Consider the following 13,414-nt stretch of genomic DNA (forward strand, 5'->3'; position numbering starts at 1 on the left):
CAGGACCATCTACCTTGAAGTCCAGTACTGATGCCACTACACCACCAGCCAGCCTATATCAACCTATCATTCAGCATGTATCCTTAATCAACATACTATTTCCGCTTCAAAACTGGAGTAATCTTTCCCTTAAGATAGGAGCTAATGAAGTGAGGGATGTCTGGCAGGTACAGTATTGGATTTTCTGTCTATGTTTGCGGGAGGGTGCAGCCATGTTGGTAAAGGTGTTCACCACAACCACACTCAGCAACTCCTCACATTCCAATGGCCGAGATCCCAGTGTGACACGTCAAATTGTGGCATCTGCAGTTTAGGTTTTTTTATTGTGCTTTTTTTCAGGGAAGGGCATTAAATATTACCACAGCTAAAAAAATGTTTACTGATTTTCTTTCTTTTTAGTTGCAGGGCTCTATCAAGAGAAAGCTGGAAGGAAATGCTTCACCTGTCAGCAACGATAGACCAAATGGCATTTCTGATGGGGCTTTCCAAATGGATATTAAGAGAATAAGAGTGGATGAAGGTAGTCTTACAATTGGTCAAAGTGGACACCAGCTCAGTAATGGACAAGGCCAAACCCTGCAGGGTTCGGTCACAATGGGACCCGGAACTCCAGGAAAAGATGGGAGCTTGATTGGAGCCACCCAAGCCAATGGTGGTGATGCCAGTTCTGGCTTCAGCTTGCCGCTCAATAAGGAGATGAAACAGGAGCCAGTGGAGAGTGTTTCATGCAGTGAGCATTTGAACAACCAAATCTCTAACAACAACATGCTATTTGAATCCAAAGATGATCTAGGAATGCAGTTGCTGGATCCAGATTTGCAAGATTTATTTGATGAATTGACAAACATGTCTGGAGTACCCCCACTGAGTGACATTGACCTGGACAATATGTTAAACCCCAGCATTAGAAATGAAGAATCATTCAACATTGACATTGGTCAGCAAAACCAGAACAGTACACCAAAGCCGCATTCACAGTTGGATAATCCAACGGTAAAAACTGAATACTCACCTGGTTTTACCCAGGCATCAGTCGGGTCACCCCAAATGCGGCCTCCTTCCACAGGGCCCCCTTATTCCATGGCAAATACAGCCATGTCTGTTCCTTCGCCCATCTCCTCTGCAGCTCAAAGTCAAAACCAGCCACAGCAATCTTTACCTTCTGCACCAAACAGAGGCCTTTCCAACTGGCATGACCTGTCTCATGCACAGCAGCTGAAGAAGATTGCGGACAATCGGCAGCAGCACGCTCTGCTGCAGCACCAGCAGCAAAATCAGGCAGCTAGTTGGCCACCTGCTCCACAATCAGGCCCTTCGTCAGGCAGTTTTGGCCAGGAGAAAATTCCCAGCCCATCCCTCCACCAGCAGCCTTTCAGCTCCCCAAATTCTCTGCTCACTGGGGTGTCCACCAACAGTAGTCAGGCAAAAAGCATGAATAACTGCCTCTACAAGACTCCAACCGCAACGCAGACTGGGCACATGGACATGATAATGCACCAGCAGCAGCAACAGACCCACAGTATAAGTCGCAGCTTAATGAACACCAGTTCTGCATCACCAGACCAACTGTCGTACAGTAACACCAAGCCTTTGTCGCATTTTGATCCGGAGCCAGGACAGATCCCTTCAATTCTGGGCACTCAGGCCAAGCCTTCTGTCCTGCATTATACACAGCAGCAGCAGCCGTCAGCACCGGTACAGCAGCAGCCTGCTCCGCCATCGGGCCACCTGCAAAGTCAAGCAGTCCAGCGGGCGCAGATACCAATTGCAATGCAACAGAAGATGCTGCTGCAGAAGATGCAACAGAGCCAACAGCCTTCAGCACTGCAGTATACTCTGTCCCAACATCGACAGGTATGAGATAGCTTTTTACAACTACCTGCGGGTATCTATCAGTTAAACTTTACATTTTGTTGTCTCTCTTATTTGTGGATCTAGCAACGTGTTTGTCAAATTAGCTGCTGATCGTGGTCAGTTTGCCATGGCTTAAAGACCAAGTCTGCAGTAGTGACTGACAAGAGTAACATCAGAGATGCCTCCATCACAAAATGAACGCATACCCTGTCAATAGTGTATCACGATCTTACAATACCAGACACAGTGCTGCAACAATTTAAAAGTCATTGATTGGACATTAGTAAAATGGTTCCGTTATTGGAATTGGTTTACTATTGTCACATGGACCAGGATACAGTGAAATGTTTTCTTGCATGCTGTTCAAACATATCAGATCATATCATTACGAGGTGCATTGAGGTGGAACAAGGTTAAAAAAAAGCTGAATTAAATATAAAGTTTTTATTGTATTGAAGATTTTAAGAATTTCTAAACATCCAGTGGTGTTGAAATTTTAATAGGGCTGCATTCCAGTATTTGGAGAATACCTTGGGGGATCTCTATTTGTAAGTAATTGCAGGATATGATGTTTGCGGTTTAGCTTTGAATAACTTGTGGTTTGTAAGTAAACAATGCACAAGTTTGGTCTCAGCTGGAGCATTGTGACCAGTTATGGGCATCATAGTTTATGAAGGATGTAAGAGAAAGACATAGAAGAAATTTGCCAGAATTATTCTAGAAATGAGGAATTGGTTGATCGGAGCAAATTGAGCTGTTAACCTTCGAACAATGTAAGTAAAGGATAGATTCAAAAGAGTGTTGACAAAGCCGAAAGAAGGGAAGAAGAACTCGAAATTCCTTAGTGAAATTCATTCATTGGCTAAGCTCCAAATTTCCACTGTGCAAATCATTTAAAATTGACAGCTGAGAAAGAGAAGCTGACCCATTAAGATCATCCTGGACAGCTGTCATTGCTAAACAATTAATCTCTCACCAGATCTCTTCACACAGTTCCCACTCACCTCTGCTGCCACATCATCTGAAGTGAAGCTAAATAAACATAAAGAAATCACAGGTCCAGTGAGGATAAAAATGCTTCATAAAATTGCTTTTCTGACACACTGAGTGAACATTAACGAAGAGTTACCTTTTAATTGTACCTGCATTGTATTTACTCTTTGTTCCTGTCAGGAATTGGCCCGGTTCCCCTTAAAGCCAGTAGAAAGTCACAACCCACCACACTTAGTAATGATGAAGTCAATTGGCTCACACTTCCCTGGAGAGAAGAGTTCTAACATCTATCTTATTCCTCTTCTTACATAATTGAAGGTTATACCTCCAGATCTCTCCCATCTATTTCTTCATTATAATCCATCAATAAGGACTCTATCTTGGTCTTTAGTTGATTCAAAGGTCTTGAGAAGTCATTTCCCCTAAAGCTGGGGATCCTTCTTTCAGCTTCCTTCTGAAACTTTCCTGAGTCACTCACTGTGTATAATGGCCAGATCTGGGTGTATTACTTAAGAAGTAGTCTGAATGCTAATATATATAACTTTAGAATTATATGCTTAGATTGATATTGAATTGTTATCTTATAGGAGGCTAATAGCACATTAATTCAAGTCAATTCACTTTATTTTCCATGAGGAACTTTGAGCAGTGATAAGGGCAACATCACAGAACTTAAGATACACAACACCACACTACATATAGTTAAACGCAATATAAAATACTCACAATAGATAATAAAAACTAAGAATTAATACATGTGATTTAAAATACAAATACACATAATAAAACTGACTTTTTACTGTCAAAGGTGTTGTGCATACTATATATTTGAATTGGGTGTTGAGGATGCGAATTGAGAAAGGCACTAAACTGGATAAGGCTCTTCTGGTGCCGATGGGCAGGGACCTGTAGCACCATCCAGATGGCATGAGAGTGTAGTGTGTGTGAAGAGCATGTGTAATGTCCTCTACTATTAGTTTAGTTTCAGTTACAATTTTTCACATTATTATAAATCTCAGGATGAGTTTTCTTTCAATGTTTTATCATTCAAATGAAGCTAAGCACAGAAATGTTGGTAAAAGTCTCCCTCTTCCTGAGCAATATGAGGAAATAATCCCCATGGCCAATTGTATCTACAGATTGGGGATGAGGTAATAAAGGAAACATTATCATGCAGGTAGCAAAGAAAGATTGCATTCATGATGTGGAAGATGAATTTGTCAAATACTTTCAAGATTTCTGTTTTAAATGCCATTCTGTTGAGGAGCCGGCAAAGGAACAGAGTGGTTAACTATCTTGCATTTGAAGAATTTATGAAGTGTACTAATCATATTGTAATAGAATTTCCTATTAAGCAAAGTAATGTAATTGCATTTAATTCTTTGTCTGAAATCTACAAGACAAGGAATATAAAGAATAATTTGGTATAGAAGATAGTTGAGATATAATAGATAAAGCAATCATTCAGAGGATGCAAAACAGACACATTGCGTTAAAGGATTAAAATCCAAAAAGAAAAGTGGTCCAACTGTGGCTAAAGCCAAAGATATTTTTAGATCATAAGAATAAGCTTATGGCATTGCCAAAGAGTCTAGTTATCTTGAACACTGGGTAGTTGCAAGTTCATTTGTCAAATCCCTGAGTATCTAACCTGGTCCCAACATATCAAAGCAGCTTTTAAGAGGCGAGACAGCCGTCATTAGGGGTGCCAGGAGACTTAGTTTGTCATCTAATACACCCAAAAACTTGTACAAATATACAGGGGAGAGCATTCTGACAGGCTGCATCACCATCTGGTATGGGGGTGGGGGTGGGGCTACTGTACAGGATTGAAAGAAGCTACAGAAATTTGTTAAACTAGTCAGCTCCATCTTGGGTACTAGCCTGTATTGTATCCAAGACTTCAAAGTGTGGTACCTCAGAAAGGCGGAGTCCATTATTAAGGACCACAGTCACCCCTCTTCTCATTGTTTCTGTCAGAAAGCAGGCACAGGAGCCTGAAGGCACACACTCAGCAATTCAGGAACAGCCTCTTACCCTCTGCTATCCAGTTCCTAAATGGACATTGAACCTATGAACACTATCTCACTTTTTAATTTTGTTTTTGTTTTTGCACTATTTTTAATTTAACTATTTAATATACACACATCTGTATACTTACTGTAATTGATCTATGTATTTATTTTTCTAAATTATGTATTGCATTGTACTGCTGCTGCTAAGTTAACAAATTTCACAACATGTGCTGGTGGTATTAAACCTGATTCTGAAGTCTTTTGGAATTCAGTATGGGGTGACTGGGAAAAATGATAAGAGGAAATAGAATGAGAGTAAATAGAAACAAACAGGAAAAGTGATTGTAAAAGTTTCAATGGACATGTGAAAAGGAAAAGCTTAGAGAAAGTAAACACAAGTTCCAAAAGGTAGATATGGGAGAAATTCAATGAAAAGAATGAGGAAATGGCAGTGATACTGAAGGATTGCGTATATTTTGGATTTCAGATATAGCGATAATCGTAGTTTTTCTCTTCCAGAATTCCACAAAATAAATGAGTTACATTTTTGCTGAAGGCTATAATTATTTAGCTACTTCAAGGATTAGCAGTTGGGCATAAAGCTTTTACAATCAGTATCAACGATTTATATGAAAAGGGAGGTGCAACGTATTCAGTTGTGCTGATGATCTAAAGATGGGGTAGGGGCAAGGGAGCTGAGAAAAAGGTGCAGAGGGGAGGAAACGTGATACAAACACATTAAATAACAGCACAAGATTGTGGCAAACAGCAAGAAGATCATAATATTTTTGAATGATGACTGCCTGTAAAACATTGTTATTCAGATAAATCTAGTTAATTTATATTTTTCCTAGAACAACACAGAAGGAGGCTATTCAGCCCACCTACTGGATCCATGCTAGCTCCCAGGAGAGTAATCCTATTAGACTCATTCACCCTTGCTTAGCAATGTGTCTGCACCTACCTAAATTGCAATTTACAGTAGCCAAGTAACCTACTTTGGGATGTGGGAGGAAATCAGATTTTGTGCCAAAAACCTATGCAATCACAGAACATGCAAATTCCACCCAGACAACATCTGAGGTCAAGATTGAACTCGAGTCACCATTCCAGCCTTGTAGATGAATCACAGAAAGCTAATAGACATAGCTAATAGGCTTCTTCCTATAGATGCTGCCTGGCCTGCTGCGTTCCACCAGCACTTTGTGTGCGTTGCTTGAATTTCCAGCATCTGTGGATTTTCTCCTGTTTGCATTAGCTAATAGGCTGCCCGCAATCAGAAATCATTTAGCGTAAAGAAGAGTAGATATAGGGCCTTGCAGAGGGAACTGTTTAAGGGAGAAACTATCTGAAGATTTATCAGATTGAACACTGGGAATTGTGCCTGAGGCAGGTAGGTGTGTGAGGAGGTGTCCTGCGGAGGGATTGATTAGACTAGTCAGACCTTGCCTAGAATTGCAAAGAAAGAGAGCTGCTATTGAAGTGTGTGCAGTCCAGGTTATTTCAAGGAAGATCCTTATTACTGTGTTGCTCTTAGAATTTAAGATTACCCTCCCAGAGTTTGATGCTCAGCCACAAGGAACTGTAATGAAAGGGAGAGGTGTAAATATTAGTGTCACAGTATAGTCAGGAGGAGACCTCGTGGATTAGGAGATAAGTGAGGGAAAGTCAAATTGACATAGAAAATAAAGAATTGCATTCAGGGAGAGTAGGTCTGAAGAACCAAATGCAATATTCCTGCTTTTTCTGCCTGGGAATGCCAGTTTTTGTTGTCAAATGCAAATTTACTTCCAAATGCCCAACATCATCATCTAAGTCATTAGATGAGGCAATGAAGAGTAAGTGAGACGTGATCAATCACTGAGAGATGCCAGTAGTGCTATGTCCTAAACCAGGGCTACATTCAACAACATTTCAGCTGCCATACTGAGGCATTTATAATTATGCATTTCAATCATTCACTGTTATAAGAGCCAGTCTTGTGTGAATTACTTACTTACAGTACAGAATCAGGTTTAATATCACCGGCATATGTTGTGAAATCTGTTTTCTTTGCGGCAGAAGTACATTGCAATGCATAATAATAGAGAGAATAAAAACAGTGAGGTAGTGTTCGTGGGTTCAATGTCCATTCAGAAATTAAATGACAGAGGGGAAGAAGCTGTACCCGATTGGTTGAGTGTGCGCCTTCAGGCTCACTTGTGTGAATTTGGTTTCCTCAAACTCCAGGTAGACTAAGTGTTCTAGGTTTCTATTATCCATGATCCTATTGGATTCTGGAAAAAAAATGGCTAAATTTGTTTGGCAGTAGGCATAATACTGTTTATTTTGCTGCTATGTAATTAGAAATGTACAAACAACTGTTTCCGGGTTGTTCCACATCATTCTAAAAATTCAAACAGCCACTTCCAAGTGTGACTTGTGCTTGTGGCTCTGGTGCAACTTCTCATCAAATGCACATCAAAGTATATCCTTGCCCGTATAAGCAGTCCTTAGAAAGTATAGCCAAGGATATCAGGCCATCATTGTACACATCTTGGATAACTAGGTGTTCATAGTACAATGTCAGAGTTAAAACTAGTGATTAACTTTCTATTCTCTGGACATGTCCATCCCATAGACAGTCTCTACGTAATACCCTCCTAGACTAGCCACAGCCTTAGTTTGTCTGCTGCTGGTTTGCATTGTGATGCACCATCAATAACTCACGCCGAGACTTAGGAAGTGAGATTATCGGCTTTTATTGACTGAAGGACAACACTACATCCTGGGGAAAATGAGGGAGAGCAGCAGGCCACAGTCGCCTTTATACAGGGGTCTGTGGGAGGAGCCACAGGGGTAGTCAGCAGGGTCTTGGGAGGAGCCACAGGAGCAGTCAGACAGGTATATCTAGTTCACCACACATTGCATTCCCTAAGACATTACAAGCCTCTGCTCAACTTTCTACTGCATTCATAAAGATATGCTAGGCATACTTTTAAACATTGCAACTTTCTAATGGTCAAATTCTTTTCACAGTGACAACGAGGGACATCAAATCCCTTGCGCATTGATCGGTGTCAAACTGATAGACCCGTACTTTGTACTTTTATTAAAAACAAAGCTCAGAACTAAACAAGTTTCCATTTCCACAAAACTGCTTTGGATTTATTGAATTAATAAACATATTGTGAGGAGCTCACAGGGTTTCTATATCATCTCGTTGATCTCTTTTAGAAGAATCAGAATCAAATTTATTATCACCCAAATTTGTTGTTTTGTGGCAGCAGTACAGTGCGACACATAAAAAATTACTCTGAGTTACAATAAAAAACACATAGATGGATATTTCTGAACTAGGAATTGCATTAGATTTTGAGTTTGCGTGCACTAATCTGTTAGTACTAAGAATGGTATTCAATACCTATCATCTGGAACCCAGGAATTATTGGCAGGAGTGCAGATTGATGCAAAATAGTCAGCAGGTCTACCACAACTGGAGAATAAGTTTGCTTTTATCCGATAATATCCTTAAACAATATTATAATACCCTAATTGCATTTTAACCTCCAACAGAGCAGGAAGACCTTTCACTATCAGTAGCATAACTATCCTCCTGGCAATTCTTACTTCTTTCTTAATCTGACCAGTACTCGATTCTCCCATGAGCTGAATACCATAAATGAGACAAGAGCCTCGGGTTGTAATCCACTTTGTCTCCTTTCAAGCCTGATCATCCATAGTGGTTTTGTTCAAATTTGTCCTTTTAACCATTGGGACACATGTGGCTGTACTCTGTTTAAGTATGAGTTTAAATTGAGTTATATATCCTCAGGCCATATGGTTTATCCAGCAGGGTTGGTTAATCAATTAATACCAGCTGTTCAGTTGTTCTGTAAAGTTAAAATCTGAGAACTGCATTAGATTCATTGTAGTCTTACACATCAATAATATTAATCCTAATTGTATTACATAACTGGCTAATATTCCCTATGCTAGAAACAAGATCCAAAATGTCTTAATTCCTTGTTGTTGTGTAGTGTAAGGAAACAGTCTTAGGGATAGTACCTCAGTGGATAAGTTACTGGACTAATATCCAGAGGCATAGACAGTTGGAACCCACTTTGGTAGCCAGGGAATCCAAATTAATGACTATCTTGAACAAAATGTATCAATAGCAGCACACACAAATTGCTGGAGGAACTCAGCAGATCAGGCAACGTCTATGGAAATGAGTAAACAGTAGACGTTTGGGGCCGAGACCCAGGACTGAGAAGATGCCAGAATAAGAAGTCGGGGGGAGGGGAAGAAGGACTAGCGGGAAGGTGATAGGTGAAGCCAGGTGCGTGGTAAAGGTCAAGGGCTGGAGAAGAAGGAATCTGATAGGAGAGGGGCGTGGACAATAGGAGAAAGGGAAGGAGGGGACACGGGGAAGTAACAGGCTGATGAGAAGAAGTGAAGGGTTGGAGTGCAAAGTAGAGGATGGGGTGGCGGGAATTTGTTCTCCGGAAGGAGAAATCGCTGTTCATCCCATCTGGTTGGAGGCTATCCAGATGGAACACAAGGCGTTGCTCTGAGGGTGACCTCATCTTGACACAGGAGAAGGCCATGGGTCGACATGTCGGAACGGGGATGTGAGTCGGAATTAAAGTGTGAAAGCACTAAATTGTTGTAAAACTCATCTAGCTCTCCAACATACTTTGGGAATGTTTTTAGCCAGGTTGGCCCATATGTGACTCCAAACCTACACCAATATAAAATTGATTGGTGAGGTAGTCAGTTCTGTGTCATTAATGGACAGTCAACAAATGCTTTCTGAGCCAGTTGTCAGAACCACGGATTCGGCAGCGGAGCAGATACGGCAATTGTGCTTGTGAATTTGCATGTGTCAGCTAATTATTATTCAATCGTGATAGTATTTAACTACATACTTGCTGTCGTAGTGCTTGTTAAAATGGGACAGAGCATAGCAATGCTTTGTTGCTGTTTTGCATTTTGCCTTCCCTGAGTTATTGGACTTTCAAATCAACTGACTCTGAAGACGAGCGGTATTCGTTTAATGTTTGAATGTTCTTTTCAGCTGCAGTGTAGGCTTCGTTTTCTTTTTGAGAGTTTTAGTTAACAGCCCTGTTTGGCCTAGAGTTTATTGTTTTATTTTCCCTTTAACAACGTTCATATTAAAGGCTGTGAACTATCGACCTGCTTCATTGTCTCTCACTCAGCACTGGGGCCATATTTGAACCTGGTGACACCAGTAATGTTGACAAACCATAAACAAATAAATGAGGAAAAGTGATGGTATCCACAAAAGTCAGTTAGGTGTGTCACTACTGTTTTGTCATTATTTTTCAAACTTCCAACATGCGTGTTTTTAATTTAAACACACAAAATGCCACATTGTTCTGTAATCACCTCCCACCAATATGCTTCACATACTTGGTGCCAAGCAGATCAGTCAAAGCAAGGGGTTGCTCTCCAAACTAACTGTCTGAGGTGTGAACACAAACACTATCTGAACAATTTCAGCTTGATCATTGCCACACAACTAAACAGATTGGTAAAATAAGTAGTTTTATAGAGGATATTTCTATATGACATTGTGGAGGCTTTTCAGCTCTTCAAGACTTTGCCAACTCCCAGAGCAAATCTCCGAGTCACATTCCCCTGCTTATCTCCCGGTCAAGCATTCTCTTTCATATGCTGTCAACTCCTCCAAATGTCCCTCCCACCCAGCTACACAAGGGGCAGTTTACAGTGGCGAGTTAACCTTTCAGCCTGCACGTGGTAGGAAACCGTAGTAACCGGGGTTACTCATGAGGTCACAGGAAGAACATGGAAAACCCATACAATGAGCGTCAGAACACAGGATCAGATTTGGGTCAGTGAAGCTGCACAGCGGTAACTATGTCAGCCAAGTCACTATGCCAACCAGACAAATCTGACTCTGTTGCCGTCTGTCAGTCTGGCTGTAGTAGTTCCACTACAATCAAAAACATGGATTAGCAGCTTTATTGACAAGTGATAACAGCTTTTGTAAATAAGGAAAAGTAACAGGCTTACAGTACCATCACACTGATACCAAAGAAAATTTTCTTCTGTTTACTTTGACGGAAAACCTTTAAAAGGAGAGTTTTCTGCTTTGCTTTATGGACAATGGACATAATTGTCCTTGGGGCAAAACAGTTAATACAACTAGTGTTAAAATTCAAAGACGAATCCAAGCTGGAGCAATACTTGAGTGTCACTAGCCCAACGTAGACAGATGTTGAATGCTTAGGAAGGTGAGTTTCATTGGATTGGCTTATAGATATTGCATATTTTGCGACTTTGTGAGTAAGGGAGCAACATATTTATCAAAGGGGAAAGCGTTCGACTCCATACTGAGCATGCACATGTATAGGTCTGATATAAAAGGTAGCAGAGTGTTGCTGAGGCTGCATTCTGCACAGCCTTTTATTCACACATTTTACACAGTAGCAGCAAAATGTGACTGATTAACTCCAGAACTCATTTCATTTTAGGATTACCTTGGGTTGAATTTAATCATGTAACAGACTCATAGTTAAAAGTAATACATAAATAATTAATTGCAACAGAGCCGTGTGCCTCAGTGCAGTGGACACTTGGGCTAACCAGCTGTCAGATCTCCAGTTAATAAGAAGCTTAATGTTCAGATTCATTCGGTTCACTGTTACTGTGTCTGAGTAAAATAGGACTTTGGTTAGCTATTGTTTTCGTACACCAGAGTTCCCAAGGAGACACTGGATTGCATTGAGAGAGTGTTTAAAAGGAACGAATGGGGGCAGCCGGTATATTATGCGCGCCACAGTTCCCGAGGAGTCATTGGATCGCGCATATTTAGGCACTTGACAAAATCTGATAAAGTGGATTTAAGTTTAAGCGGAGCAGCCATTGTGTGAGTGGGTCAGTGTTAGAGTGGGCAGTTCAGGCTTTGGCTCATCAAGCCTTCGTCGAGGAGAGGCATAGGCCATACGTAGATTTTTTTTGTTATTTGTTTTTTCTTTCTTTCTTTATTATTGCATATTTAAGAGTAGTGGGGTTGCCAGGCAGGATAGTGGAATGCTCCTCTTGCGGGATGTGGGAAGGCAAGGAGATCTCCAGTGCCTCTGACGACTCCACCTCCGAGAAGTGCATCCAGCTGCAGCTTGTAACAGACCGTGTTAAGGAGTTGGAGCTGGAACAGGATGAACTTCGGATCGTTTGGAGGTGAGGGGTTGATAGACAGGACACAGGGAGGTAGTTACACCCAAAGTGCAGGACACTGAAACTGTCAGGAGGGGAAAGGGGATAGACAGCCAGTGCAGAGTACCCCTGTACAACAGGTATACTGCTTTGGATAGTGTTGGTTGGTGGGGGGGACTGCAAAATGACCTGACAGTGGAAAGCCTGAGCAGTCAGGGCCCTGGCACTGAGATAGGGGATTCATTAGTTAGGGGGACAGAAAGCAGGTTCTGTGGATGACAAGGGGATTCCCAGATGCTATGTTGACTCCCAGGCGCCAGGGTCAGGGTTAATTGGATCAAGTCCACAGCATTCTTGGGTGGAGATTGAGCAGCCAGAGGTCGTGGTCCACGTCAGTACCAATGGCATGGGTAGGAGGAGTGATGAGGTCCTGCAAAGTGAGTTCAGGAAGTTTGGTGCTAAGCTAAAGGACAGGACCTCCAGGGTTGTGATCGCAGATTGCTATCTGTGCCACATGCTAGTGTGGCCAGCAATAAGAAGATCATACAGTTTAACACAAGGCTAATGAGAAGGTGCAGGAGGGAGGGCTTCAGATTTTGGGTCATTGGGCTCTCTTTCAGGGAAGGTGGGACCTGTACAGAAGGGATGATTTGCACCTGAACTGGTGGGGGACTAATATCCTAGTGGAAGGCCTTCTGTACAAGTCACACCCTCCCTGAAAGAGAGCCCAGTGATCCAAAACCTGAAGCCTTCCCTCCTGCACCTTCTCCCTAGATGCATGTTAAACTGTATGATCTCCTAATTTCACTAGCATACATTCAGGGTTTAAGCTGGAGTTACAGGGGGATGGGAACCAGAGCACCAGAAAAGATAGTGGAGTGGTTATTGGGGAAAGTGAATGACATGGCTACATACGGAGTTGGGAATCAAAAGGTTGAGCATGGTGGGACTTATGTTCTGAGCTGTGTATGTTTCAATGCAAGGAGTTCTTAGGAAGGGCATGGATCAACACATGGAATTATGACATTGTAGCCATCAGTGAGGCTTGGTTGCAGGAGGGGCAGGACTGGCAGCTCAATGTTCTGGGGTTCTGTCGTTTTAGATGTGATTGAGCAGGAGGGATTAAAGGAGGAGGCTTAGTATTACTAGTCAGAGAAAATGTCACAGCAGTGCTCAGACAGGACACACTGGAGAACTTGTCTCGTGAAGTTTTATGGGTAGAACTGAGGAATAAGAAAGGTATGACCACGTCATTGGGATTATACCCCCCACACTCAGCGGGACATGGACGAGCAAATTTGTGGAGAGATCGCAGATTGTTGCAAGAGACTTAAGGTTGTAATAGCAGATGATTTTAACTTTCCACATAT

The 13,414-nt window shown here is 41.7% G+C and overlaps 1 protein-coding gene across 4 annotated transcripts in view; it reads left to right on the plus strand.

Moving 5' to 3' along the window:
- maml2 (mastermind like transcriptional coactivator 2) overlaps nt 1-13,414 on the plus strand; it is a 356,799-nt gene that overhangs the window by 276,740 nt on the left and 66,645 nt on the right. For 3 of the 4 annotated variants that reach the window (XM_073043295.1, XM_073043298.1, XM_073043297.1), the window contains exon 2: nt 400-1,854. In XM_073043295.1, the coding sequence (XP_072899396.1) occupies nt 400-1,854 (1,455 nt within the window). The remainder of the gene's footprint in view (nt 1-399; nt 1,855-13,414) is intronic. The other variant, XM_073043296.1, reaches the window with a different exon arrangement.

This window comes from Hemitrygon akajei, chromosome 4 (assembly GCF_048418815.1).
Source record: "Hemitrygon akajei chromosome 4, sHemAka1.3, whole genome shotgun sequence".
NCBI lineage: Eukaryota > Metazoa > Chordata > Chondrichthyes > Myliobatiformes > Dasyatidae > Hemitrygon > Hemitrygon akajei.